At 49.6% G+C, this 26,792-nt stretch overlaps 1 protein-coding gene and 1 long non-coding RNA gene across 7 annotated transcripts in view; one reads left to right on the forward strand and one right to left on the reverse strand.

Annotated features, from left to right (window-relative positions):
* Positions 1-336: 336 nt before the first annotated feature.
* Positions 337-26,792, reverse strand: part of Wscd2 (WSC domain containing 2) — a 113,072-nt gene continuing 86,616 nt past the window's right edge. For 4 of the 5 annotated variants that reach the window (XM_074061366.1, XM_074061369.1, XM_074061368.1 and 1 more), the window contains exons 6-9: positions 24,650-24,824; positions 17,907-18,071; positions 12,751-12,951; positions 337-5,967 (exon numbers count right to left, since the gene is read on the reverse strand). In XM_074061366.1, coding sequence (XP_073917467.1) covers positions 5,615-5,967; positions 12,751-12,951; positions 17,907-18,071; positions 24,650-24,824 — 894 coding nt within the window. In that variant the 3' untranslated portion in view covers positions 337-5,614. Of the gene's footprint in view, positions 5,968-7,075; positions 7,374-12,750; positions 12,952-17,906; positions 18,072-24,649; positions 24,825-26,792 lie in introns of those variants that run through there. The other variant, XM_074061370.1, reaches the window with a different exon arrangement.
* Positions 7,040-10,552, forward strand: LOC141418918 (uncharacterized). 2 transcript variants are annotated; one of them, XR_012443585.1, is made up of 3 exons: positions 7,040-7,139; positions 7,888-7,978; positions 9,190-10,552. It is a non-coding gene; the product is annotated as an uncharacterized lncRNA (long non-coding RNA). The 2 variants fall into 2 exon arrangements; XR_012443584.1 differs by having other exon boundaries at positions 9,396-10,552.

The following is a 26,792-nucleotide window of genomic DNA, read 5'->3' on the forward strand; positions in this document are numbered from 1 at the left end:
TGAATTTGAGGCAGCAGGATAGGGTGGGGTGAGGGGATAAATATTGGATCATTTCTTCCTCTTCCCTGTGCTGTGGGTCTGTCCTCATTTCCATGTTCCTCCCCCTGCACGCTGCCAGACTGCAGGCTGTAAATTTGAAGGGAAATTGTAAACTGCAAACATGATAAATAAACATGTTGCTTTTTCGAGGACGGATATTAGTATCCCCCAGATTTACAGCTCTCCTTGCCCCCACGTTTTATTGTTTTTTGGGAAAAAGCGATCTGGGTTTGAGGGTTACATTGATCAACTTTCTGCCCTTCACCACCCCCCCCATCCCTCCCACACCCCCTCGGATTCCTTAAATATCGACATGGACTGGGGACACAATTTGTCTCTCTGGAAGGGCATGCATCTTGACAGATGTTTTCTTTGGGGAGAGTTATTTATAGCTGCACGAACTACCATACAGTGGGATGTTTCTGCCTCCTTCCTCCTCCTTTCTCATTTCTCTAAAATGCAGCATATTTTTGTTTTCCTGGTGGGAAAAAGTGCCAGATCAATGATTTAAATCTCTCTCTCTCTCTCTCTCTCTCTCTCTCTCTTTCTCTCTTCCACTTCTTCTGCCTCTTCCACCTTTTGAACAGCCTCTGAATTGTTCCCTGGTTGCAACACAACTGTTGCCACCAACTTTTGTGTCCCAAAGTAAATTACTTTACTTCTCTGAGACGCTCACCCCCACGCCGGTGGTTTCTGTTGTCTCATGTTTTGCCATGTCAGTTTATAAGAGAGAATTGAGTGAGCTATTTCTGCATCTTTCTCTACACCTTCCCACCTCCATCCCTGCGGAGGAGATGAACTCTTGGGGACAGGGAGCTCTGTCAACTTAGCATCTTCCCTTCCCACCCCCTCCTCTGCCCTGTGCTCTCCACCTGAGCTGAAGGACCTGTCTCAGGAGCTGCCTAGACAAGGATCCCAAGGTCCTATTTGCCTCTTTTGTCTCTCCTCCACATTCAACCTGTCACCAAGTCCTGTGGGTTCTTCCCCCATCTCTCCCCCTATTTCTTTCTTTCTTTCTTTCTTTTTTTTTTTTTTGGTGGTTCTAGGGTTTGAACTCAGTATCTTGTGCTTACTAGACAGGTGCTCTTCTGCTTAAGTCACTCCACCAGTCCATCCCCAATTATTTGCCTCTTTCTGATCCCACAACCTTTGCCTCTCATATTTTTAAGTGTCCCCAAAGTGTCAGGCACTGAGCTGGTATTAGGCCACTTTCCTCTCTTGTGAGATGACTATAATAGTGTTTGTCTCGAGACTTACCCTCCACCCATCACACTCGTTCTCTCTCCCCATTCCAACCTCCTTCCCTTACTGTAACAGTGAAGGAAGGGACAGGGCAGCGCAGCCTGTGCCTGCAGATTCTGTTGCTAAGGAAACCACTTCCTTGGTTACCAGCTCTGGTACCATTTGTCTCACTATGTTTGGATCCCACAGAGTCGCCCCCGCTCTCCAGGAAGAGGAGACAGGAGAGGACTGCAGGAGAGGGAAAGAGGGAGGGAGAGACCGAGAGCTCAGAGATCAAGGGGTAGAGATGGAAAGACACTGTGTAAACCCAAACAGCAAGCTAGAAAGAGATGAAGATGAGATATGGAGAGAGGAAGTGGGGGAGAAAAGAACAAGGGGTTAGAAAGATGAGAAGGAGATGGGGTGTAATGATCAGCTGGAAGAAATTAGACCACAAAGAGGAAATTGAGAAGGGGAGAAGGATAAGCAAAACAGTGAGAAAGGGGGAGGGATGAGGCAAAAGGGAGACAATGAAATTGGGTGTGGGAGGTGCTGGGCCTCTGAGAAGGAGATGGTCCACACAGGACCTGATTCTCTCCCCTTTGCGGTGCTCCCTCTCCCCTCTCACACTGTCCACTGGAGCCCTGAAGCCACTGTGAGACCACAGCAGGGTGAGAGCCAGAATATCACTCCTTCTAGGCCAGGTGTATTTCCTGCACTGGGACCACTGGGGCCCACAGCTTCCCCTCTTATTGTTCTCTGCGCATGGAATGCACTTTTATGCACTTGATGGGGAGGGCAGTTGCCTCAGCTGTGCAGTTACTCTCTGTGGCTTAAGCTAATGACCTCTGAGCATTGGTGCCTCGCCTCTTTAAAAGGGAGTTAATAATCTCTGACCTATCCACCTCATGGGGGGTATTAGAGCAAGCTAAACCTTTCCTTCTTTGTCCGACTATCATCTCCCCAAAGCTTTCTGATCCCTTACCGATGTCTGCTCCGTGCCTGGTAACACACAAACTCTGAAGGAATGTGGAATTTTGTTGGTTTCTTTTTAAACCCTAGAGTCACAGTGGATGCTCAGTAAATGTGCTGAATGAGTGAGTGAATGTTACCATGGTTCCTTCTGATCCCAAATATAAAGAATTGATTCCAGATTGAGACAGAAAGGGCAGACATGGGCTACAGAGGGTTTGCTGAGCTGTACAGCTTATCCCCACTTCTGGCCTAAACTCACTCAAATTCACCCTTTGCCCCCTCTGGCCATCTGTGGTAAGGAGAAGCAGGAATTGGGTGTGGCATAGGATCTGTGAGGTCTGCAGAGGAGAATGCAGGAAAACTAGATGCCTCATGGTTTTCCTCACTTCTGGTTGGGTAAAGTTGGTGACACAAATAAAATTTGGGTAAAAGGAAACTTACACATTATCTCAGGGCTCATCCTGGGACCAGAGTCAAGATTGGATCTCAGATCAGGTCAGGGCTCAGAGTGACCAAGGTCAGGACGGGGCTAGACTGTGGCCAAAATCAGAGCTACATCAGGTGACAGAAGTTCTGGCTCAGTCAAGAAACACTATCAGCATTTGTTTTGGGTGTGTTAAGGTATAGCCTATGACCCAGTTTTGAGTACAGTCAATGACTACAGTCAGAGCTCAGTGTGTATAGTAACAGACTTGGGAGTCAATTAATGTGGAATCTGGATAAGGGGCCGGGATGATAGCATGATCATGAATCAGTATATACCCAGGATCAGGGTTTAGTCTGTGATCAGAGTTTAGTTGTGACCCAGGTTCAGGTGTCTAGGATTGATTTCTGTCTGTGACCAGGTCTCAGCTTAAGTCTGAGATCAGTGTAACGTGGGCCTCAGATCAGAGCTCGGTCCTTGGAGCAGGGTTTCCAGGAGCCACATGAACACTGAGCAGAAAGCCTTTGCCCTCAGTTCTGGAACAACTCTCTCCTTGAGATATCTCTCCCTCCTCCCCAGCTCAGTGACCCCAGGACCCTTGGTGGGGAGAAGTCCCTCTCTTTCCTATGCCTTCCTCTTCCCTTCCACATGACAGTATGGAAAACCCTAAGCCTCCCTCTGCCAGGAAAGTCCCCAGGGGACCAGCACACCTCCACGGAAGCTCCTCTAGTGTGTGATGAGAGAAAACCCAGGGTCTTCCTCCAGCTATTTGTGAAGGTTGGCAGATTAAGGGTCACCCATGCCCACCAGGGAGCCACGGGGGCTTCTCTGTGCTCCTGTACTTTCACTGGTTTCCCTACTGTGTAGACATGTACTTAGCATTCACATAGATGTGCTTTCTCTCTCTCTCTCTCTCTTTCTTTCTCTCTCTCTCTCTCTCTCTCTCACACACACACACACACACACACACACACACACACACACACACACACCCCTTCCATAGATAACCTTTCGCATACCCTTGCAAAAATCCAAGCAGGGCACTTAGGCCTCCCAACCCTCCACTTCTACCCCCTTTCTTCCCAGTTACCAAGGACAAAAGGCATGCACAGAAGGCAAAAATAGGCAGCTTCTTGCATTCATTTTCCTCTAAGCACACACACACAATTCCATACACAGAAACCAGACACATTAAAAATGGCACATTCATCATGCTTGTTGGGGGATACAGCCTCACAACATAGAAGCGATTTCACCCAGAATCATACAGTCCTTCAAGAGAGCCAGACAAAGAAAGTTACACCCCAACCTCCCTAAACATTCTCTGTCTGCCTCTCATACACACACGCCAAGAAAAGCGTACCCTTTTGAATTCACCTTTCACAAAACTTTACCACATGGTAGAATTATCAACAAAGCTCTCATTTAATGATAGTGTTGACCTGAGGAATCTTCAGACAGAAGCTGTGGCCAGGTGACCACCAGTGAAGAAGTGGCCCAGGTCCTGGACCCAGAGTCTCCCAGAGAGAGCGCCAACCTCCATGTGGGTATGGAGACCGTACCCTCTACTCTTCAGGAAAGAAGACTAGAAATTAGCTCAGGGGGGAGAGACATGATACAAAATACATTCAGAGCCCCCTGACTGGGTCCTGGGGTGCCCTAAATTCTACAGATGAGGGGATCAGAGAGGGGAAACACAGGTCCTGTCCCTATGTCCATTTCTTTGCATGGCCAGGATCCAAGGGGCGGAATGTATTAGTCATATCCCTCTTAAAAAAATATATCTTTTTACTTGCCTTCTCCACAGTCCTTTGGCTCTTTGGGAATGAGCCTCCACTTGCACCCCAGTGGGACTGCACAGGAAGCCCCTCCACACAGAAGAGCAAAGACTGTGATTATGGCTTTTACCTCTGTGATGGAAAGCCACTGGTACCCGAGGTCGGGGAGAGATGGGATCCGGGACCAATGATGTTTAAAACACAGTCAGTGCCTCGGGTCCTCGGAAATCCTTTGGTTTGGTGTCTCAGCATCAAGAGAGCAGCATTACAGCATCCCATCCCTTAAAGGGTCCCCAGGGGAAGCAGGTCAGGTTGGGTTGTGATCAAGGGGAGGCTGCTGTCTGGGATGGTACTGGGGGGGCTATGAGTTGGAGTTCAAGCTTTCTCACCTGGGGAGTAGGGGACCCCCCTGCAGGAGTGAGGAGAGCAGTGATGATGAGAGTGATGAGGAGAGCAGTGTAAGATGGATGCATTGGACCGCACAATGGAAAAGTGTGTCACAGGGCTCGTTACTCAGATTCTGTACCCATCCCGCTGCGTTAGTTGTGAATGCCTGAGGGACCTTAGACGTGGGATCAAGGACCCCAGTGTCACCTCTTAAACACAGTGTGGGAAGACAAGGACAGGATTCCAGCCCAGAGTTGGGAAGGCACCCAGCGTCTCAAATGTGTGTCCTGGAGTGGCCTCATGATGCTTGTGACCAGGAATGGTGATGCCAAGTGGCCTATCGTGAGCACCATTTATCTTTCCACCCTATCCAATGTCAGGTGCTTGAGCTCCTGCGAGACACTTTCCAGCCACCTTTCTTCCCACAGAAGGTGGCCTGAGACAGAAGTCAGGGCCAGAGCTTCCTGAGTGGGGAAGGGAAGAGAGCCTGGAGCACATGTTGACAACAGCCCCTTTGTGCTGTCACATGTCTTCATGACCACGATGACCGTCCCCCCATCAGTGGAACCCAGAGTGGTGAGGGCAGGGACACGGGCACAGAAAAAGGTCCATGTGTCCAGAGCGCCCCAAACCAGCAGCCCCCCATCTCCAGGGGAAGGGGCGTTAAACAGGGTGGGAGCACCTGGCCCATCTCTTCCCTGGAGCCTCTGTCATGCATGAACCTCACTGAAGCCCAAGAGCTGCCCAGGGCTCTGTCCCCAAGCCAGAGGGAGGCCGGACGGCGGGGCCATCATCTCGGGCAGTAGTCGTCGGGCACGCCGGTGAGGTTGCGGCCCCGGAGCGCCGCGTCTACCATCTTGATGTAGGCGGCGATGGTCCTCTGCATGTCGGCCGTGTAGGGGTCGAACTCGAGCTTGCGCAGCCCCGAGCGTTTGAAGTTGCCGTCCTTCTGGCTCTCCACGCACAGCAGCCGGTCCTCCCGCGCCACCACGCCCAGCAGGCGCACCATGCGGCCCAGCTGCACGAACAGGTCCTGCTTCAGGTCCTCGAAGTGCACCACCAGCACCTTCTTGCCGAACTTGAGCCAGTCCAGCGTGTGCGTGGCCCACCAGGGGGCGTAGTTGCGCACGAACTCCGGCCACTCTGCAGGACCCACGACAGCAGCGGTCAGCAGGGCCATCAGGTGACCGCCCGCTCCCTGGCCACCTCCACGTGCACCTCTCTTCCCGTGCCCTAAGCATCTCCTACTCTTAATGGAGATCCATGGTGCTCTAATGCATGGGCGGGCACTGCGACGTGCGGCCAGGGCCTGCTGTGACACAGACATGTCACATAGGCGTAGGCTGCTCTAACAGAGATGCACGCTCAGTAACCCAGGTATATGGTACTCCCACATATAAGTGTATGCTGCTACAATATATAAATAATAAGGAATTGGAGATGATATCTGAAATATTCCACACATAATATATAGACGTGAAACATAAATATTATTGCATAATATATAATTATGTAAAATTTATATAATAAAATATATTGATATATAATTTGTCTATACTATATAATTATATTACAATTACAGGTGACTAACTATATTATAGCCATTAATTCCACTCCTTACAATCTTATGAGCTAGGTATCTTTATCCTTTTTTTTTTTTTCAGGTACATTTTATTTTTTTATTGTTTCATTATTCATATGTGCATACAAGGCTTGGGTCATTTCTCCCCCCTGCCCCCACCCCCTCTCTTACCACCCACTCCGCCCCCTCCCTCTCCCCCCACCCCCTCAATTAGGTATCCTCATTCTCATTTAACAGAAGAGGGAGGTGAGGCAGAGAGGCTGGGTGACTTGCTCAAGGTCACTCAGTTAATAATTAACTAGCAGAGCCTGGATCTGAACTCAGGCAATCTGGCTTCAAGGTCTGGGCCTTTAGTTACTGAGGTGTCCTGTGTAGTGCCAGCCTCTACTTGGGATAAGAACAGGGCTGCTGTACAGCGTAAGAGGTGGATGTGGACACTGTGAGCACGGTGACCGAAGCCCAGCAGGTGCTCAGTAAGTGCTGCCTGTCACTTCTGCTGTTCTTAACCCTGTTCTCGGGTGACTCCCCAGGCTCAGGCAGCTGCCTCCTCTGGACTTCGTGGCCCCTCCTCCTGAAGTCCCAGCATTAATGACTGTGCTATAACCCCCTGCTTCTGTCCTCTCTCGGGCAGACAGCGAGCTGTGTGCGGATGGATTTACATCGGATTACTCGCTCCAGCACCCTCACGCATTCTGCTCCGCCCTTGTCCCTCTACTCTTCATGGCATTATCATGTACGATTTCCTTCTGTAGCCTGCGCCCTGGCCGTGGTGCAGCGACAGGATGGATTGTCACCAGACTGGGAGGGGGTGTGTGGGGTTGTGTGACTTGCAGGGCGGGTTATATGGTGCATGGGAAATTCCTTGGGGAGTCCTGGAGAGGACCTTGAGGAGAGGCAGCCAGGCCCTGGAGCTCCAGGAGTGCTGGCAGCAGGAGAAGGGTAAATGCGGAAGGGGGCATGGAAGACGCTGAGAGAGAGAGAGAGAGAGAGAGAGAGAGAGAGAGAGAGAGAGAGAGAGAGAGAGAGAGAGAGAGAGATGAATTATAGGGAGGCATTCTGAATTGAGATGTGGGGCAATACCACCTAAAGGCATTTATCATTGAACAAGGATCAAGCTAGATTGTGAGCAGTTCAGAAAAGCTAACTCCCTCATCCTTTGCTGGGTGATGAACATCTGTGATCTCATTAAATTTTACCAACTACCCTGAAAGGAAAGGACTCCTATTCACTCATCACCAGGGAGGAGACAGGCTCAGAGAGGTCAAGTCAAGTGACTTGCTCCAGGTCACAGATCCAGGAAGCACCCTCCAGATCAAGCCTTCCTGATCCCAGGCTCTGATGTTTCCCAGCCACCAGCAGTCTCATCCCCACTTCCTCCCACCGCCTTGTACTCGGCAGGGGCTCAATGAGTGGTTGTTGAACTAAATTGAAATTTCCAACCACCAAATTGCAACGTGATAAAGAGTTCCTTTTCTTTGCAGAACACATCAGAATCTGGGATGAAACTCCTGCTCTCTCAGTCCCCTCCTGGAACCCCATGGCTGCTTGGGAAATATTTATGCTGGTGACAAGGTTATTTTTTATTCTTAAAATGATTATCTACAATGTAGCTGACTAATTGGGCCCACACTGTTATAATGGGTTAAGGCCAGATGTATCTGGGTAATTAGGAAAAATCTAGTAAGTGTATGGTCTATTTCACTTTTTCTGAATTTCCTCACTTTCGAGTCCCTGGTGACTCAGGACAGCTGCTACTGTCAAGAAAGAAGCCCAGGCGACAAGGATGGCACTTGTCACCCAGCACCACACAGGTCCAGACTTTTGCGTGGACACAATTGATATTCTCTGGTGGTGCTGACAGAGGGTGCAGGGTGACCCCTGAGGAGAAGGAAGGGCCGGTTAGCATTGTGCCTGAGGTCCCTCAGATAACTCCAGGTGCCTAGGCTTGGGTACATGTGGAATGGATGACACAGTGTTGAGGGCCACCTCCTATGGGACCCCAGGCTCCTGAATCTGAGGAGCACGCTGGAAACATATGTTGCTGGACACCTGCTGGGTGTTGGAGGCCATGCTGGGTACTGCACACTCAATCTCATCCCGTGTTCTAGGGAGGATGAATGGCTGGCCCCATGTTACATATGGGGGAAGGGAGGTTCAGAGACAGAAAGCAACTTGTCCAAGTCACAGTGGGTGTCCAAGGCAGAGTTCAAACTCATCCCAGACTGGGCCTGGCTCCCACCATCCCATCCCAACCTTTTAAAAGTGCCATACCCAGAGCCAGGCACAGTAATGTGTGTCTGTAATCCCAGCACTCCTGATGCAAAGGCTGAAAGATGGTGAATTGGAGACTAACTAGGGCTACAAAGTGAGTTCAAGGCCAGCTCAGGATACAAATCAAGACCCTGCTTGAAAAACAAAAATGAAACAAAAAAACCTATCGGATCCAATCAGTTGTGGTCCTCCTTTTTATTGTGGCCGTATTGGTGTGTTTAAATCCAGGGCTTTACCACTTGAGGCGCTCCCCTCACCCTTTTTGCTTCAGTTATGGTTTTTGGCCTCGGTTGACTCGAGCTGTGTTGCAATCCTCCTACCTTTGGCCTCTGGTGTAGCTAGGATCACAGGCATGTGCCCCCAATGACTAGTTTATTTGTTGAGATGGGGTCTCATAGACTTTTTGCCTGGGCTGGCCTCGAACCTGATCCTCCTCATCTCTGCCTCCCAAATAACTGGAATTATAGGTGTGTGCCACCTTGTGACCTGCTGAGGCCCTCTTTTTGCTTCAGGTCTTGGGAAGCCTGCCTCCTAGTGAACTCTGGGTGTTGCCTGAGCCACGGGGGTCTGTTCCTAGAAGACTTTGCAGCCAGATTGCAAGGGTTCAAAACCCAGTTCTTTTCCACCTGAGCTATATAACCTTGAAGATATTATTTGATCTCTTTGGACTCAGTTTGCCTGTGGCAAAGTGAGATCCTGATAGCCTCATCTCCTACAGAAGCTGTCAGTGTTTCATGGTGTAAGATTCACAGAGCTCCTGGTGCCATGCCTGGGCACACCAGAGGCTGGATAATGCTGGTTGCTGCTACAGTGCTTCATGCAGCATTGGTCCTCAGCCTCTCCAGCAACATCCTCCAAAAAAGCACATCAGGTAGCTGAGCAGTTTCAGCTGCAGACATCTGCTGACTGCACCCCGCCTCCCCATGCCAAAGCTTCTGAATTACTTCATTGGAATGAAGAATGGAAAATAAAATAAAAGCCCTCAATTAGCTCAGGGTTCCTGTAATTGATCAGCACCTATGGTCACAATGAGCCACAGTAATGAGTGCCAGTTCCGCCGGAACCATGGCACAGGTGTGCGTGGTACAGGCTGGCCAGTGTCTGTTCTGTCTTCTTGTCTGTTCTGTCTTCTTGGAGGAACTAGGGCCTGATTAATGGCCTCCCTGTACCTAGTTCCCCCACGGAATCATTAGACACAGTATCTGTTTCATTAAACAGATTCAGGACAATTCACCTTGTGTAATCATACCACATAAAATTTTGCTTTGGACTTACTCCAGGGAGACTGTAAAATTAATGTTACGGAACCAAGGGAGGGGGCTTAAGGAGCCTCAAATCATCTACAATGAGATGGGGACAAGAGCAAGCTGGGGTGGACATGACAACAGCTGGGTGACCTCTGCTTTTCCAGGGTGATCCTTCCTCTACATGCTGAGGACACCCTAAAGCAGCAATTCTCAAACTTCCAGGAGCACACGAAGTTCCTGGGTCATCTTGTTAAATGCAGAATGGGATTCAGTAAGCTTGGGCTGGGACGTGAGACTTTTTAGAGGACTAAAAATCTCCCAGGTGACGTTATTGCTGTTGGAGTCCCGGCCACCATTTGAGTAGCAAGGGTTTAAGGCAGTGGTACTTAAGCTGGAGTTTGAGCCAGGAACACCCGGATGACTTGTGAAAATGCATGGGGTAGGGGTAGGGACTCCATTTCCAGAGTTTCTGACTCACCAGGCTTGGGGTGGCACCTGAGAACTTGTACTTCTAACCAGTTCCCCACTGTGCTGCTGGGTCAGGGTCTGGGAACCATGGGTCTCAAAGTCAAGAGATGCTGAGTGCAAAGGAGAGGGGCTGGGTGGGCATTGTTCTTTGGGGAAGGTTCTTGCCAGTCCCCTGAAGACTGGATTAGGCCTGGAAGGGATGCTGGGACTAATGAGGGACCCAGGCCCCCAATATGAGCGTGGTGGATTATCTCCCTATTTTCCCTGCTGCCTCTAGGGTCAGCCTGTCCCAACAGATCTGTTTAAAACTCCCAGCTGTCTTGAATAAGAAAAAGGGAGAGGTGGTGCTGGGAATTAGGGGACTCACAGCCATTGACAGCTCATTGACAGGTGCTCCTCAACTTGCATTGGGCTCTCTTCCTAATCAGTTCATCATGAGTGAAAAATATTGTACATCGGCAATGCATTTGCATTTAACACACTTGACCTACCGAGCATCCGAGCTTAACCTGGCTTGCCTTCAGCACACTCAGAACACTTACCTTAGCCTACAGTTGGGTTAGCAAAATCAGCTAACACAGAGCCTATTTTATAATGCAATGCTGATAACTCTGAGGAGTTTCTGAATATTGAGTGAAAGTGGAAGACAACGATTGCATGGGGTATGCGTCCGCACTGTTGCAACATGCACCATCATGAGCGGAGTTGTGAGTTTGCACTCACAGACTTCTCAGCTATGTCAACCATCTGTCTTCTATTACTGCAGTGCTGTGCTCAAAGCCATGGGCTCAGGAGCAAGAGTTCTTGGGTTCAAATCCCAGCTCTATCACCTCATGCAAAAACTCCTTCACCCCCTCAGCTTTACTGAGGTATAACTGGTATGCATAATTTATATGCATAATTTGGTGAGTGTGGGTATGTTGATACACTAGTGTTACTGTCACCACAATGCAGGTCATAAACATTTCTGTCACCTCCCTAAGTCTCCTGGTATCTGTTGGGTTTTGTGTGTGTGTGTGTGTGTGTGTGTGTGTGTGTGTGTGTGTAAGAACAGTTAACATGGGATCTATCCTTAGGACAAATTTAAGCATGGAATATTGTTAGTCACAGGTACTAAGTGCACATATACTCATCTGGTCTGACTGTCTACCACTAAACAGTAACTCCCCATCTCCCTTGGAAAAGCTCCTTGATCTTTCTGAACTTGGGTTGTGTCAACTATTACATGGTTGTCATAGGGCCAGGTGCGGTGGCTCCCACCTGTAATCCTAATTACATGGGAGGGGTAGGTAAAGACTGCAGACTGAAGCCAGCCTGGGCAAAAGCGCAAGCACCCTCCCTGAAAAATAACTAAAATTAAAAAATAAAAATACGTCACAACCCAAGTTGATTCATCTCTACCTGACCTTTTCACTAGTTCCTGATCCCCTTCCCATATTGACCTCTGTCGCTTTAAGGTTTCTGTATAAACATAAATAAATATAAAAATAAAAGGCTGAGGGTGTCGTTCAAGTGGTAGAGCACCTGCCTAGCAAATGTGAGGCCCTAAATTCAAAAAAAAGGTGGAGGGATCATTACTGTGAAAGTTGAGAAGTTAACCCTTACCACGAATGATGGTTCACACCTGTACCTGTAATCCTAGCACCTGGGAGGCTGAGGATTGTGAGTTCAAGGCTAGCCTGGGCTACCTAATCAGACTCTGTCTCAAAAACAAACAAAAAACAAAGAGAAAAAAAACAACCCAAAACTCTGCACATGCCCTCTTAGGACCCCAGGGCTATGTAGGTAGAGTGACCTAGTGAGGGACTCAGATCTTCTGACTTCCAGGCACTGTTTTTTCCTTCAGTGTCACCTCGATGTCCCCAGGATCTCCATCACCAGAATGAGAGTCCTCTCTGTTTATAAAAGGGACAGCCTGGCCTCTCACACCCCTCAAGTTTACATTCCCCTTTTATAAACGGGCAGTCTCAGTTCAGAGGGACTAAGCAGCTTTTCCAGAGGGCTGAGCCCTGGGAGTCTCCCTCTGGGACCCGCGTTCTTAGCCACTCGTCTGTGTAACAGCCGGGCTCAAGGAGGCTGATGCTGGTGGGTGGGGCACATGCGCGCTGCAGTCCCCTTGAGACACGCCCCTCCTGCCACCTGCTCTGCAGACCACGCCCCTCGTGCGGCCCTGCCCCGCCCTCCCCGTCCCCAAGCCTGGTCTTCTCTCCCAAGCCCCTCCCACCTCACCGACCCCACCCTCCCCTACCCCAAGCCCCTCCCACCTCCCAGAGCCCCCGCCCCCACTATCCCAAGCCCCTCCCACCTCCCAAGCCCCGCCCCCACGACCCAAGCTCGCCTACTCCTCCCAAGCAGTACCTTTGCCCTTCCAGTGGGCGTGCGCGGCGAAGCCGATGTGGCCGCCGTACTTGCGGTTGAACTCGGCCATGAGGGCCTTGTAGGGGTTCCGGATGAGCAGGATGGCGGCGTCAAAGGCCTCGATCTCCTTCTGGCCGCTCTCGTGGGTTTTGATGCAAATGGTCCGCCCGCTGCGCCAGTGGTCCCGCTCGCCTTTGAACCCTTCCCCGACCCCAGGCCAGAGGTTAGGCATGGCAGGTAAGCGGGGGTGACAAGAAGCACCCCATCCCTTCTGCACCACCTCAGGGATCCTCACCTGTGCATTCATTTGCTCGCTCAGTCATTCACCGTGTATTTATTGAACACCTACTATGTGCGCGGCACTGTGCTAGGAGCTGGGGACAGAAATGATTTGCAAAAACGTCCCTGGGGCGTTCAAGTATTGACATAAGTGGATGCAAATTCACAGCCACCGTTATTGCTACAAAGCAGACACATTACCTTCTGGGGTCTAGGAGGGAGTCTGGCAGGGACCAACTAGGGTTCCTCTTTGCACAGCCTACATCTCCACCCCAAGGCTGGATTGTAGTCAGGTGGCTTGCCTGGCAATAGTACTATCGGAGCTGGGGTGTTGGCCGAGTTCAGGCTCCTGTAGTTCTGCCACAGTCTTGAGAAAAAAATGCCTGGGATGGAGGAGGGCACTGGTCCCAGATGGTGAGAGATGCGCAGAGCAGACATGATGTCAAACTGCATCCGAGAGCATCAGCCCAGCTCAAATCATGACTTTGTCAGAGGGCGACTGGAAAGGTCTTTTGGGGGAAGAGGTGCTCAAGCTGAAAACTGAGGGTTGAGGAGGAATTTAGTCAAGCAAGACAGGCAGGTCAGGGTGAAGGGGGGCAGGAACAGCAGGTGCAAAGGTCCTGCAGTAGGTGGGAAGAAATGTGTTGCAAGAGAGCCTGCCAAGGTCACACAGAAACAAGAGGGGATTGTGAAGCTAGACAAGGTTGTGGTGTGATGAAGAAATCAATAATAGACTAGAAGGACTGGGCAGCCTTAAGCAAAAGGAAGGAGGGACACGATCAGGTTTTCATTTCAAAAGCCGAGGACCTGACAGAGGTTCTGTGCAGCTGGAGAATGAGGGAATGACTTTGTTGTGATGTTGTGCTGGGTGCTGGTCTGAACCCTTTGCAATATGAAGCAATTCAGCCCTCTCGATGATCCCATGCGAAAAGTTACAGATGAGGAAATCAAGGCAGAGAGGTCCCATAACTCACCCAAGGTATAGCTAGGGAGCCCAGGTCATTCAGGCTCCTGATATTGTAACCTTTGCCCTCAGCCTTCCACTCCGGGAGCCAAGGCCACATTGGGATGGAATCTTGAAGGCTGAGGGGAAAAGTTACCTTACAAGCCTTCAAGATCCTGACTGTTTCTGACACCATGAGTGGTTCTGGACATTATGTCACCTCCTAGGCCTAGGTTACCTCACCTGTCGAGTGGGGCCACACACCTTCTCCCTCACACAGCCATTGTGTGATCTACGTCAAGAAATAGCCCTTAGTACAGAACAAGACTTGATGAAATCCTGGGCCAAGAAGCCAGCGCCTCACCAAGCCACAGAGCACCATTTCTTCCCACTTTGCCCATCCACAACTGTGTTTAATGATTTGTACTCTGGCTTTTTAGGTGCGTGAAGGTGAGGTGGTTGCTTCTGTTCCTGGTGACAGGGGTCCAGAGAAGTACGGCCACCCTCATAGGGCCGCTTGGTGGAAGAGCCAGGAACAATGGTAATGTGCCATCCTGAGTCAGCTTCCATCCGAGGCTAACCAAGTCCAGTTTCAGGATTAGAGGGGTCTTACAAATTAGCACCAGTCCACGTGCGTGATAAAGGGTTAATGACATACAGCCTTCAGGGCTCCTGGAATGCAGTGTGGCAGAGACTTGCCTCCTGAGGGTAAAGAAGAATCAGGTATTGCAGCAAGAAAGAGCTTGGGACATAAATGCTTACCCACGTGGCAGCACTGGGTACAACTTCTTCATGCCATGCTCCAGTGGTGGGAGTCTGCATGGCGTGGACAAGGGATCTGTCACTGAAATCCATTTCATTATGGTCACAGCAATGGGAAGACCCAGGCAGGGCTACACAAGAACCCACACACATTCTCACAAGGAAAAGAAACTGGCAGACACCTGGCACAAACTATTTTAAACCAGCTTCCTGCACTGGGAGACCAAAGACACACTTTGTCCATGATGGAGTCAAGCTTAACACAGTATTTATGGGGACTTAAGACAAACAAGCAAAACCAAGAAAAGCTATGAACACCAGGAAAGGTCTGCTCCAGATTCCGGATTCTGACTGCCTGAGGAGTTATTCTGTCTGTCGGGAGCACTGGAAATGTAGGGAAATGGGTGATTTCATTTAGCAGAGTGGCTCCCCAACAAAGAAGAAAGCAGCTGTTGAGAAGCCACGTGGGGTGGAAGGAAACAGGGAGGTGACAGGGAAGCAGTTGAGGGGTTAGAGATGCAAGCTTGGAGCCAGAGCAGAACTGCTGAACCCCATCACCAAGGAATCCCCTTTTCTACTCTTGCTATAGGGCCCAGCACCTCCATTACCTAAGTGTGGCGTATTTAAGTCATAATACTTAAAAAAACATGTCAGGTTATCTTGGGGCATCCATGTGACCGTCAAGTTTTGAGGGGCTTCCCTGACAATTGTCCCAGGGTGTGTAGAAACAACCTTACGACCCAAAGAAAAAAAACACTATGTCTTCCTTTTCTCTCTTTCTGCATCCCCAATATTATAGTTGCCTGTTATGTACTTAGGGAAACTGAAGTACAGAAAAGAGACGTGGCAGATACACAGCATCTCTACATGCCCTGAAGTTTACTGGGGCAAGAAAGTTCCTTCCAGGCAGGGGACATGGACACCCTAAAGTCTGGTGGTCCTCTAAGACAATAGGATTTGTTTTGCAGATAAGGCAGTTCTCAGAAATTCTTATTCAGTGTCAGCTGGACCGACGGGTGACTCATCAACTCCCACCCCATGTATAAGCCCTCAGCAGTTGGGAAAGGACACTGACCAATGCTGTGGGTCAGTGTACCACGTCCAGGCCATCATCTAGCTCCTTGCTTCTCACTCCCTCCCTCAGAAGTCAGGGCTCTGGCTCCTGAAAGCTTGAGCAGGTGGGGGCAAGGAGGTGAAGCCTTTTTAAGTCAAGTTAGGGCTTTGGTGACCCCTCGCTCCATTCATGATCCATTGCTATTCTGCAGAACGAGAGTATAAAAGACAGCATGGGATGAATTACTGCAATGTTGAGGGTTTGAGGAATGACCACTGGGTGTAGGGCTGGAGATCTCATTGGAACCCGCCTGGCACACTCACTCCTGAGATTCTGCTTAGTGTGGTCTGGGATGTAGCTTGGCTGGCCTTCAAAGGTAACCTCCCACCCACCCTCGCCCTCCCGAGTGATTCTGATGTGGTCAGGGACCAGCTCTCTGATTCTGACTCAAATATGACCAGGGTCCCTGACTGCCCTGGTCACATGTCATTTAAAAAATCACATATATTTTATACCACAGCCTCACATGGCTTATCTCACAAGCATTATCTTATTCTACTGTTGGAAAACCTCGGAGCCCAGTGCTGATCCCCCCAGATGACAGATGGGGAAGTTGAGGCTGAGGGGTGGAGGGTCTTGCCCAAGGTCTCACCACAGATTGCCATCATGGGAAACTTCACACTGAAAGTCCCAACATCTACCCCAACTGAAGATTCACTTTCCAGTTCTCTAAGTTGAGTTACTTCAGGCCTTGGGATATAGATCGCTGTTCCCCCTTCCATGCTTTCAACAGCCAGTACCACTTCATTAAGTCTCTTTGTTTCCAAGGGATGACTGAACCTCAGAATCCTTCTTAACACACCATCCTAAAGCAAGCTTTACTGGAAGTGATGCAGGAGATGAAACCACTTTGGATCCCTGACCTCAATCATCCTGAAGGACCCCATTTGTGACAGTCTAGGATATGAGTAGGGTTGCTGTTGCAAACAGGAGAGTGAGAAGAGGGGACTTCTGGGAATGCTTTCTGATCTGTTTCCCCAGCCACCACTCCCATGAAGGCAGCACCCAGCCCAGGGTTAGGAGCACAGGCAAGACTGACAGCAGGCCTGGGTTCGAATTCTGACACAAGCATGCAACACCCTCAGCATGGACACTCAGGCAGAACATGTGCTCAGCACATCAGAGTTGAAACCCAAATCACAAATATAAAAAGAGCTGGGACTAAAGCAGATCTCCTGTTCCCAGCCACTGCTGACTGCAACCTTCCACCTGTCCCCCTTCACCCTTCGCCCCTGGTCTCTGCCTCCTTCCTGCTTTCCACCCTGGGAAGACAGCACCCTGGCTCTCCTGAGCTCAGGTTCAAGGAGGTTCTTTGTGCCTGGCACCCAAGTCATTATACTCCTAGCCTATTTACTATGTGCTAAGCGTATTACATGTATGAACACACTGCTGGCTCTAATGTGTGCATGATCACAGAGGATCAGAGAGATACGGCAGCTTGCCCAAGGTCACACAGCCAGAAAGTGGTCCCCAGCTGCCTTGCAGACACAAAGCCGTGGCCAAAGGCTGCTTCATACATAGATATAAAGCTCATCACAGGCAGAGTCCCTGTTTCTCTGATGTCCCCCCACAAATTGAGGTGAGGGCTTCCTGCCCAGTGGGCAGTCCTGGCTTCTAGCTCTACAGTGAGAAGCATGAGGATTTCTTGCTTGTGTGATGGAGTAATAAGGATGCAGGTTTTGAAGTCAGGAAACGATGGGTGCAATCCCCATCAGCTTCCTGAGAAAAGCATAGAGCATAGAACTGATGATCAGTAAAGCACCCCACAGTAGATGCTGAAGGAATACTTGTGGTGATCTAAGTGGAAGAATGGTACTCGGCACATGTTAGGTGCTTGAGAAATGCCAGCTAGTGAGCTGGTGCAGGTGAGGTTCCAAGATGCAAGATGCAGGCCTTGAGTCAGCTATGAAAGAAGGGAAGGGCCCCACGCACATAGTAGGTCTCAATAAGTGGGCCAGGGAAGGCTGAGTAGCACACAGTAGGTGCTCACACCTTCCTGTGGGTCTTTTCCAAGCCCAGGAAGCCTCTTGCTCCACCCTCTGCCCTTTGTCCCCTCACCTTTGTTGTACAGGGACCCATCGAAGTAGTAGCTGCCTGTGTAGAAGCCGGTGGCCAGCTCGATGAGGTGGCGAGCCCACGTGTTGCCAGCCCCAGGGAAGCTGGCCAGGGCGATGAGCTGTTTGGACTTGGCCGGGAGGAACCTTCTGTCCATGCAGCGGTTATCTGCCAAGGTCGGGGACAGACAGGGATCAGTGGCACGGGCAGACAGAGCCTGTCCAGAAGGGACAAGGGTATGGATCCCACTCCTGTCACTTCTCAGCTGTGACCTCCAGCAAGCATGATGAAAAAAAACTACTGTGGGCCTCAGTTTCCCCATCCGTAAAATGGAGAAAATGGTTTCTCACCTTCACAGGGTTGAGGTGAAGGTTAGATGGGATAGTGTATGAGAAGGGAGAAGCACCATGCTTAGCGCATAGTAGGAATTCACTGAAAGGTAGCAGGATGAATTTTCTCTCCTGCCTCAGTTTCCCCCCGGCAGATCAAGCCTTTCAGCCTCTCCTCCAGATGAAAACCTTTAATGGTGTTCATTCACCTTTAACAGGATTCCAGGCTGAGGTCCTCACTTTAGCCTCCAACCTCAGTACAGCTGGCCTGTGTACACTGCCAGGTTCATCCCACCCAGTCTACCCAGCACCTGCCAGCATGGTCGAGCTTCACCTCCTCCCCTGTGCTGCGCTCTCTCCGGCCTCTGCCCCTGCAGCACGTCTCTGCCCCTTTTGTCCCAGTGTTCAGCTCTCGGCTGAATGGGTGCTTCCTTCTTCCTTCCCAACTCTGTGAGCTGTCATTACTGCATTTCTAAATCCAGCTCCTTCGTCATTACCACTCTCACAACTAAATTCAAACAGCTACGTCATGAGTTGCTTCAAAAGGGAGAGATTCTGATAAATGTGTCAGTAGGCAATCTTGTTATTGTGCAAACGTCTGGGGTGACTTTCATGTGCTTAGATGCTGCAGTCTACCTCGCACCTGGGCTGTATGGCACAGCCTGTTACTCCTAGGCTACATCTGAATGGCACACTTCTAGACTGAATACCATAGTACTTGTGTGTCTAAATATGTCTGGCTATATATAGAGAAGGTATAATAGAAATGAATTCGGGGCAACAGGAGTTTTTCAGCTCCATTATAACTGCATGGTAACTCTGTCACCATGCAGTGTGTGACTTGTGACTGTACTGTACAATTAGTGGTTGTGATGGTCAGTCTTTTTTTTTTTTTTTTGTGCAGTATTGGGGTTTAAACTTGGGGCTTCACGCTTACTAGGCAGGTGTTCTACTACTTGAGCCACTCTGCCAGTCCTGTGTGTGTGTGTGTGTGTGTGTATGTGTGTGTGTGTGTTGGGTTGGGTGTTTTCGAGATAGGGTCTCTCAAACTGTTTGTCTGGGTTGGCCTCAAATCACCATCCTCTTGATCTCTGCCTCCTGGGTAGCTAGGATTACAGGTGTGAGCCACTGGCGCCCAGCCTCATGATGGTTAATGTTGATGGTCAACTTGATAGGTTTGAGAGATGCCTAGAAGATTAGTGAGGCCCTCCTCTGGGTGTGTCTGCGAGGGTGTTCCCAGAGACGATTGAGGACCCTGACCTCAATGGAGTTGATGGAGTAAAAATTTAAATAGACTACTGGGAGGTGGTGGAACTGTGGAAGGGGGAGGAAGTAGGTCACTGAGGCGTGCTTTGAAGGGTACATCTTGGCATTGGCCACTTCCTGTTAGTCCTCTCTGCTTCCTATCCGCCACAAGGAGAGTGGCTTTGCTCTTGCCATGACTTTCTGCCTCACACAGGTCCACAGCAATGGAACCAGCCAGCCAATCACGGACTGAAACCTCAAACCATGAGCCCAAACAAATCTTTCTCTTTTCACATTGCTTTTCTCAGGTATTTGTCACTGTGACGAAAAGCTAAGTGACACAGCTGTTTGGTCTGAAACCCTGTCCATAATGCACCGTCACTGATTCCTCACTACTTTTCATAATACCTGGCATACAGTGGATACTTCATAAGTGTTTCTGGCACAGCTGGATGAATGAGCAGATGAGTGGGTGCATGCATGGGTAGACTGGGGGAAGGATGGAGATAACGGAGATGGGATGCGGGAGGGGGTGGATAGCAGATGAGATGACAACAGTCTCTAGTTTGTAAGGTTCTGGTAAGGATTAAACAAAATAATGCACGTAATACGTAATACCCTAAAGGGCTCCAAAGAGGTAGCTATTATTTTTCTCTTGCCCTCAATTTCCTCACCTGTAGAATGGCTTGGATGAGTACCACTTGGTATTCTTGATTCTCTGACTTTTTGGAGCCCTCAGACTGTCACCACTGTCACAGCTCAAGGGAACTGCATACCCCAGCACCTCCTCCAGCTGCCTGGCTGGAGTTAGAGGGCACTGTGGCTTCTTTTGGCCCCTAAGCTGTTAGGGCAGCTGAGGGAAGGCCCTGCATGGGGGGCTCTGGAGCAGAGCAGGGAGGGGAAAGAATCCCAGAGGCTGGTCCAGAGTCCTTGACTCATCTTGTCTTCTTCCCTCTTCTCAGGTAACCTCAGTCCTTACCCACCATGGACTGGAAGGTGGGCAAGCCCCCCTCCCCCACCCCAGCCCTCTGGCTTCTTAACCCTCCCACTTTGTGAGTGGGAAGCTGGGTGACCTCTGGTCATGAACTGGATCCCATTTCTGCCTTCTTCTCCAAGGTCCTTGCTCCATGCCCGCTCCACGTTTCCTCAAGCTGGCTGGATCGCAGTCATGTTCAAACATGAATAAAAAACCCCATCACTTACACCCCCTCAGCGACCACCTTCTCCACCATCTGCCTCTTCTTCATCCTGTCATGGTCACACTTCTGCCAAGGCTGTCCACATCCCCTGTCTCCATGTCCTTGGTTCAACTTGCTGCTCAAAGCACGGCCTCCTCCCTGCTCGCAGCCAGCAGCCCTTGCTAAGGTTCCCAGAGACCACAGACGCACTAAATCCACCCCAGCTCACCTGGGACTGCTGGGTGACTTGGGATCCCTCCACTTCTGACAATTCCTTCCCAGGGTTTGGCCCCACCCTTCCCATACATTGATGTCCTATGATGAATTTCATGGGTTTTTCATGACGGCTCTTTGAAGACGTTCTAGTCCTAGACTTTAATGTCAATTCTGTCACTTAATGCTGAGTGAAAAAATGATATTTGGGCCTTAATTGGCCTGAGGGAACTTGGAGGACTGAATTGGAGAGCGAGAGCTGTGTGTCGGCCTGTGGCTCACACACGGTGGTACCCATGGACTGCAGCTCTCAGTATTGCTGCCACCAGCCAGGAGTAAGTTCTCTCCTCCCATTGTGTTGAATCTATTTGCTCTGAGGAGAGCACTTATGCACCAAGGAATGTCTGTGTGGAAGTCAAGCAGGCCTCTGACAGTGGCTGATAGGGGAACATAATGAAAAAGGATCCCAGATGTGGTATGAGTATGGCTACATCTGTATTTTGATAGAAGTGTGGACTGTCAAGTAGAGTCATTGGTGAATATGCTTAACGTGTGTGTGTTTCACTCCCAGGAAGTGTTACATCGGGAAATCTCAAGCAGTCAGGCATAGTGGCGTATTTCTGTAATCCCAGCTACTCAGGAGGTGAAGGGGAGAGGAAAGCACAAGACCCTGTCTGAAAAATAAATTAAAAAGCGAAAGAGCTGGGGATGTGGATTAAGTAGTAGAGTGCTTACAAGGGCAAGGGCCCGAGTTCAACATCCAGTAAGGCTAAATAAAAAAAATATTCAAGCAAACACTGAATTATCATTAATGATAGAAACACTAAAGTTCAATTAGGCTTGCAGTTTACTTTGAAATGCATCAACACATAAGTAGGATCAATGGATGGGGGGTGGGTGATGAAGTAAACATAGCAGAAATTTAACAAAGGCGAGAGAATGGGCACATGGCATTCCCTATGTAATTCTTTTCATTTTCCCCCAGGTTTGACTTTTTTCCCCATACTATAGGGGTAGGAGTGGGGGCAGGGAACTAACTGGCTTCTTGGTTTTCCCTGAAAACACAATTCTCCATTCAAATTCTTCCTGGAAGGCCAAAGTCAACCTAGAGATAAAAGCCATTGTTTTCAGCACTGAAAAGAGTTTATTTGGTTCTTCAGTCCCCTAAATCCCAGCGGGATGTGCAGGCAGTATTGCCTGCAGCTTTGCAGTCAGACAGACCTGGCTCTCACCTGGGCTTCGTGACATTCACTTCCCCTCTCTGAGCTTTGGTTTCCTCATTTATAAAACAGTGCTAACGAACCCTACAGAATAATGAACTATTTGCACTGTCTGTGGAGAAGCTGTGGTTAAGAGTGCAGCCTCAAGACCCCAACTGCCTGGGTTTGAATCCCAACTCTGCCCTGTCAAAGCTGCGTGACTTTGGCCAGCTACTCAACCTCTCTGTGCTGAGTTACCTCTTTTGTAAAATGGCAATCACAATATTTATGTCACTGGGAGGATTAGCTGTATGGAGGCAGGTAACGGGTTTTGATGACGGTTGGTGCACAGTAAATCTTCTGTAATTATTTAGTCCCATCCAGGACATCAGGGCTTAGCATGCAGTAAGAGCTCAATAAATGGCAGCCATACAGGACCAGGTTCCTGGTAGCCTGCTGAACCACACAGCAGTAATGTGTAGACCTGTCAAGGGTGTGGGAAAATCATGGAGGGATGATGACCTGGGGGCAGGGCACGGGAATGAGAGAACTCATCCATGAGATTTTCTGCTGTTGAAAAGCCTCCAACTTCTACTCAGGACACATCAAAGCCCCGCATGGCCACAGAATAATTAATCTGTGTGACTCTCTCCTCCAGGCTAGGACCACACAGCTCTTCCCAGAAAACCAACACTTATCCTTCCTCATTGAAGTGTAAACAGAGCCACCAGCCGCACTTGCTCCCCAGACTCTTAGCAGGACTTTGGTTGTCATAAAATTAGCCATGGGTAGTCACCAGTGGTGACCATCACCCAACCATCGGGCCAAATGGGAGAGACTATTGGAGGGGTTGCCCCTAGCTCTTAACGGCACTTTGTCCAAATCACAGAAAGGCTTCCACCCCTCCGTCTGAGCAGATCTGTTGCCATATGGGATGTGTGGTGTGGCAGACAGAGTGTAGGCCAGCCTGCAGGCATTGCCTTTGCTGTAGACCATGTCTGTGCAGTGCCCGGCCTGTTCATGTATGCATGGTGGCCTGGCTACTGCTCAGTGAGCAACAGAAGGTGTGCCTGGCCCTCTGGGCTCAGGGAGTGTTCTTTTCACTGTGAGCAGAGGTTTCTAGCAGGGGCTCTGAACTCAGAGGCCTGGAAGCAGATTGCTCTTGTAGATGTGAAATCGTTCCCAAGCCCTCTGAGACTTGGTTCTCTTCTCTAGAAGGCAGCGACAACACTGCCCTGATCACTGGCTTACTGTGGACCTCTTGCTAGACGAGAGAGTTGCATAGGGATCCATGCACAGTGGCTGGGGAGTATGATCACACACTGAGGTAAGCCTCTGGGCCTTCCTTTGAGCTGAGTGGTCCAGCAGAGATGTCTACAAGTGCCATCAAAGTGCTAGCTACCCTTTGTGGAGCCTCAGTCAGGAAAACAAGTTTAGAAATAGTCTGATTTCAGACAAGTCCCTCAGCTGTTTGGAGTCTCAGTTTCCCTTCCTGTGAAGTGGGTATAATGACTGTTCCTACCTCATAGGACAGCTGAGAGCATTCAGTGAGGAAAGGCATGTGAAGGACTCAGTACTGACTCTGGCAGTAATGAGGCTGCCTCATTACCATCATCACCACTACCATCATTATCACCACCATCACCACCACTATCATCACCATTATCATCACCATCACTACTGTTTTCATCACCATCACCTCCCAGTACCACCCACCATCGCCATCATCAATCACCATACTAACCACAACCATCACCACCACAACCATCACCACCACAACCACCATCATTAACATCACCCTCATCATCACCATCACCACCACTACCATTATAATCACCACCATCACCACCACTATCATCATCATTATCATCACCACCACCTCCCAGTACCACCCCACCATCATCATCATCATCACCATCAATCACCATCATAACCACCACCACCACCACCATCACCACTACCACCACCATCATTAACATCACCCTCATCATCACCATCACCACCACCATCCCCATCACCACCACCATCCCCATCACCACCACCATGCCTGGCACCCTGATAGAGGAGGAGATAAACAGCACTGTGGAATCTTCTAGCAAAGGGAAAAGGATAGAAGTGGAAAGGATGAGTGAGAAAGGGAGAGAAGGAAGAACTTAACAGAGTTCTAGAACTGGAAGGGATTTTGGAGGTCAACAATCTATGGATTCATTGTACAGGTGGAGAAACTGAGGCCCAGAGGGGAAATGACCTGGCCAGGATAACCCAGTAGGTCTGCATGGGAGCCAGTAGAAGAGCTGGGCCTCTCTTCCCACTCAATCTCACTGCCTCTAGTATTAGAAAAGAGTCACCAGGGTCCTCCATGCTGAAGGACAGGAGATGGGGTCCTGAGAAATGCTCCCTTGGGCACTTTCCCTTTGTTGTCCCTTCAGGCACTCTGAACCTAGTCAAGTTCCCAGTCCTCTACCCTCTGTTCTGCATGGTTCTCCTCTTGCTGCAGATTGTAGGGACAGATTGACCTAGACATGTCTGGGAGGGAGACGACTGGGAGAGCCCCTGAGGTCTGCTGGGGTGGCCTGGCTTACCTTGGACCTGTGTCTGGTACACGATGAAGTAGCTGGGAGTGCCACAGCTTTCAAACTCCTCTGCACTGCACTTCTGTGCACAGAGTTGTTCATCTTCTCTCTCATGGAGGGGGAACTGTGTAGTGGGAAACCCACAGTGGCAGGCGGTGCCTGCGAGAGCTGCCAGTGGGTACTCCTGGGGGCAGAGGAGGAAGAGGAAGAGAGTCACCAACTCCTCGCAGAGCCCTGGACTCAGAACATGGAGCAGGTTCTGCATCCCAACGATCCCCTCCTCCCTTGACGGGGGGCGATGTGTGTCAATGCACTTCATCAGTGAAACCCACTCTGGTGATTGTGCTCCATCTGTGTACTTGAAATCATTATTTATCTGATTCCTTTAAATCAACTCAGTTTTTCAAACTTAAAATTCAAAGGAAACTTTATAATGGTACTACAGGAAGTACTTGTGGACAAAAAAACACTTCCATTCACTTCCATATTGTAAAGACAAATACCAGTGACTACAGAGACAAAACAATGCAAGGGGGCTCTCTCTGTGGGTGTTATATCTGCAGATCCAACCGCGGACTGAAAATATTCTAAAAAACATTTATCTGCAAAGAACATGTGCAGACATTTTTCTTGTCATTATTCCCCAAACTATATAGTATAGCAACTATTTACATAGCGTGTATATTCTATTCAGATTATAAATAATCTGGATATGATTTAATGTATAGGGAGGATTGTGTAAGTTCTACTCAAATACTACACCATTTTGTTTAAGAGACTTGAACAGTTCTAGATTTTGTATTTGTGGGGTGACCCAGAACCAATGCCCTATAAATACTTAGGGACTGCTGTAATTAAATTCTCCCTTGCCATTCTCATTTGCCAAGGCTCTGATCCTGGAGTCAGCTCCCCTTTTCCTGTAAAAAGCAAGATTAGTTGTAAAGACACCAGCACAAGCACAAGGATGAAGCTTTCTCGCAGAGGACTTGAAAGAGAGCTGAGAGAGAAGTGCCTCTGTCATGCAGTACAGCCCAGTGGACAGCCCTTGGCGTGACAGCCCAGGCTTGTGGAAAGGCCGTCTGAATCATTCTTTTAAGCCAATGAGAATATTGAGACCTATGTGTGTCAGTGACTTTGCTGAAAGTTTTGCTTTGTTGTTCTCTGGAGTAGATAAGTGGGTACAGGGTGGCTCTGGAATTTGGAGAGCAAGGGACTGTCCTCTGTCCTTGTCCAGTTATTCTAAAACACACCCAGGGCTCTGAGTTCTCTCCAGTAGCAATCCTGGAATACTCTGGTACCAAACTGAAGTCACTCCTATGTGGCAGCACCCAATGAGTGTCACTAAAGGATTGGCTTCCTTCTAACAGATTCTCCATAGGAACTGCCACCTGGCTGAAGAGCAGAGAGAGAGATGCAAGTGGGTCCACTTGGGCCATGATTGATGATATTTTCTAACAGGTGACAGCAGTTGGAAATCACCTCTAACTAGTGCCTAGGGGACAACAGTTAATACTCTTGGATTTTTTCCTTTGCACCTAAGGATACCAGAGGAAAATGGAAGAGGGAGGTTTCTGGAGGGGCTTCCTGCCCACCCATCCACCTGCGCTTCCCTCCAGGCCTGACTTGGTTGGCTATGTGACATTGCTCAGGTGTGCTTGTCTCTCCACCTGTGGCTGATCTATAGGTTTCTTTGGAACCCTCAGGGAGTGAGGGATGCCCTGGGAGGGAATTCCTACCCAGGAGAGAGGGGGACCAAGTGACAGTTAACCCTCCTGTAATCTTGTCAACTTCACCTTGACCTTCCAGGATGTCTTATGAGAGCACAGTAAGTGCTCAGGAAATAATGGCTGAGTGAAGGCGCCCTGCCTGCTCTTGAAATGGCTTTGGGCCTCTCTGGGGAGCCCCAGGGTAGCTTGGGAGTTAAGAGCTTGGGTCTGGACTCAGCCCCAAGTGTCAACTACTGCTCTGTTGCTGCCTGTGCTATGAGTTTGGGCAAGGGACTTTGTCTACCTGAGTCTTGGTTTTCTCACCTGTGAAATGGACATGATAATTCTGACCCCCTGGGTTTGTGGTGAGAAGTAAACCAAGTCTCATGAGACGGTGTGAAGGAAAAGCAGCCAGCAGCAAGCTTCCTGAGCAATGCTTCCTTGAT

Source organism: Castor canadensis, chromosome 18 (genome assembly GCF_047511655.1).
Source record: "Castor canadensis chromosome 18, mCasCan1.hap1v2, whole genome shotgun sequence".
Lineage (NCBI taxonomy): Eukaryota > Metazoa > Chordata > Mammalia > Rodentia > Castoridae > Castor > Castor canadensis.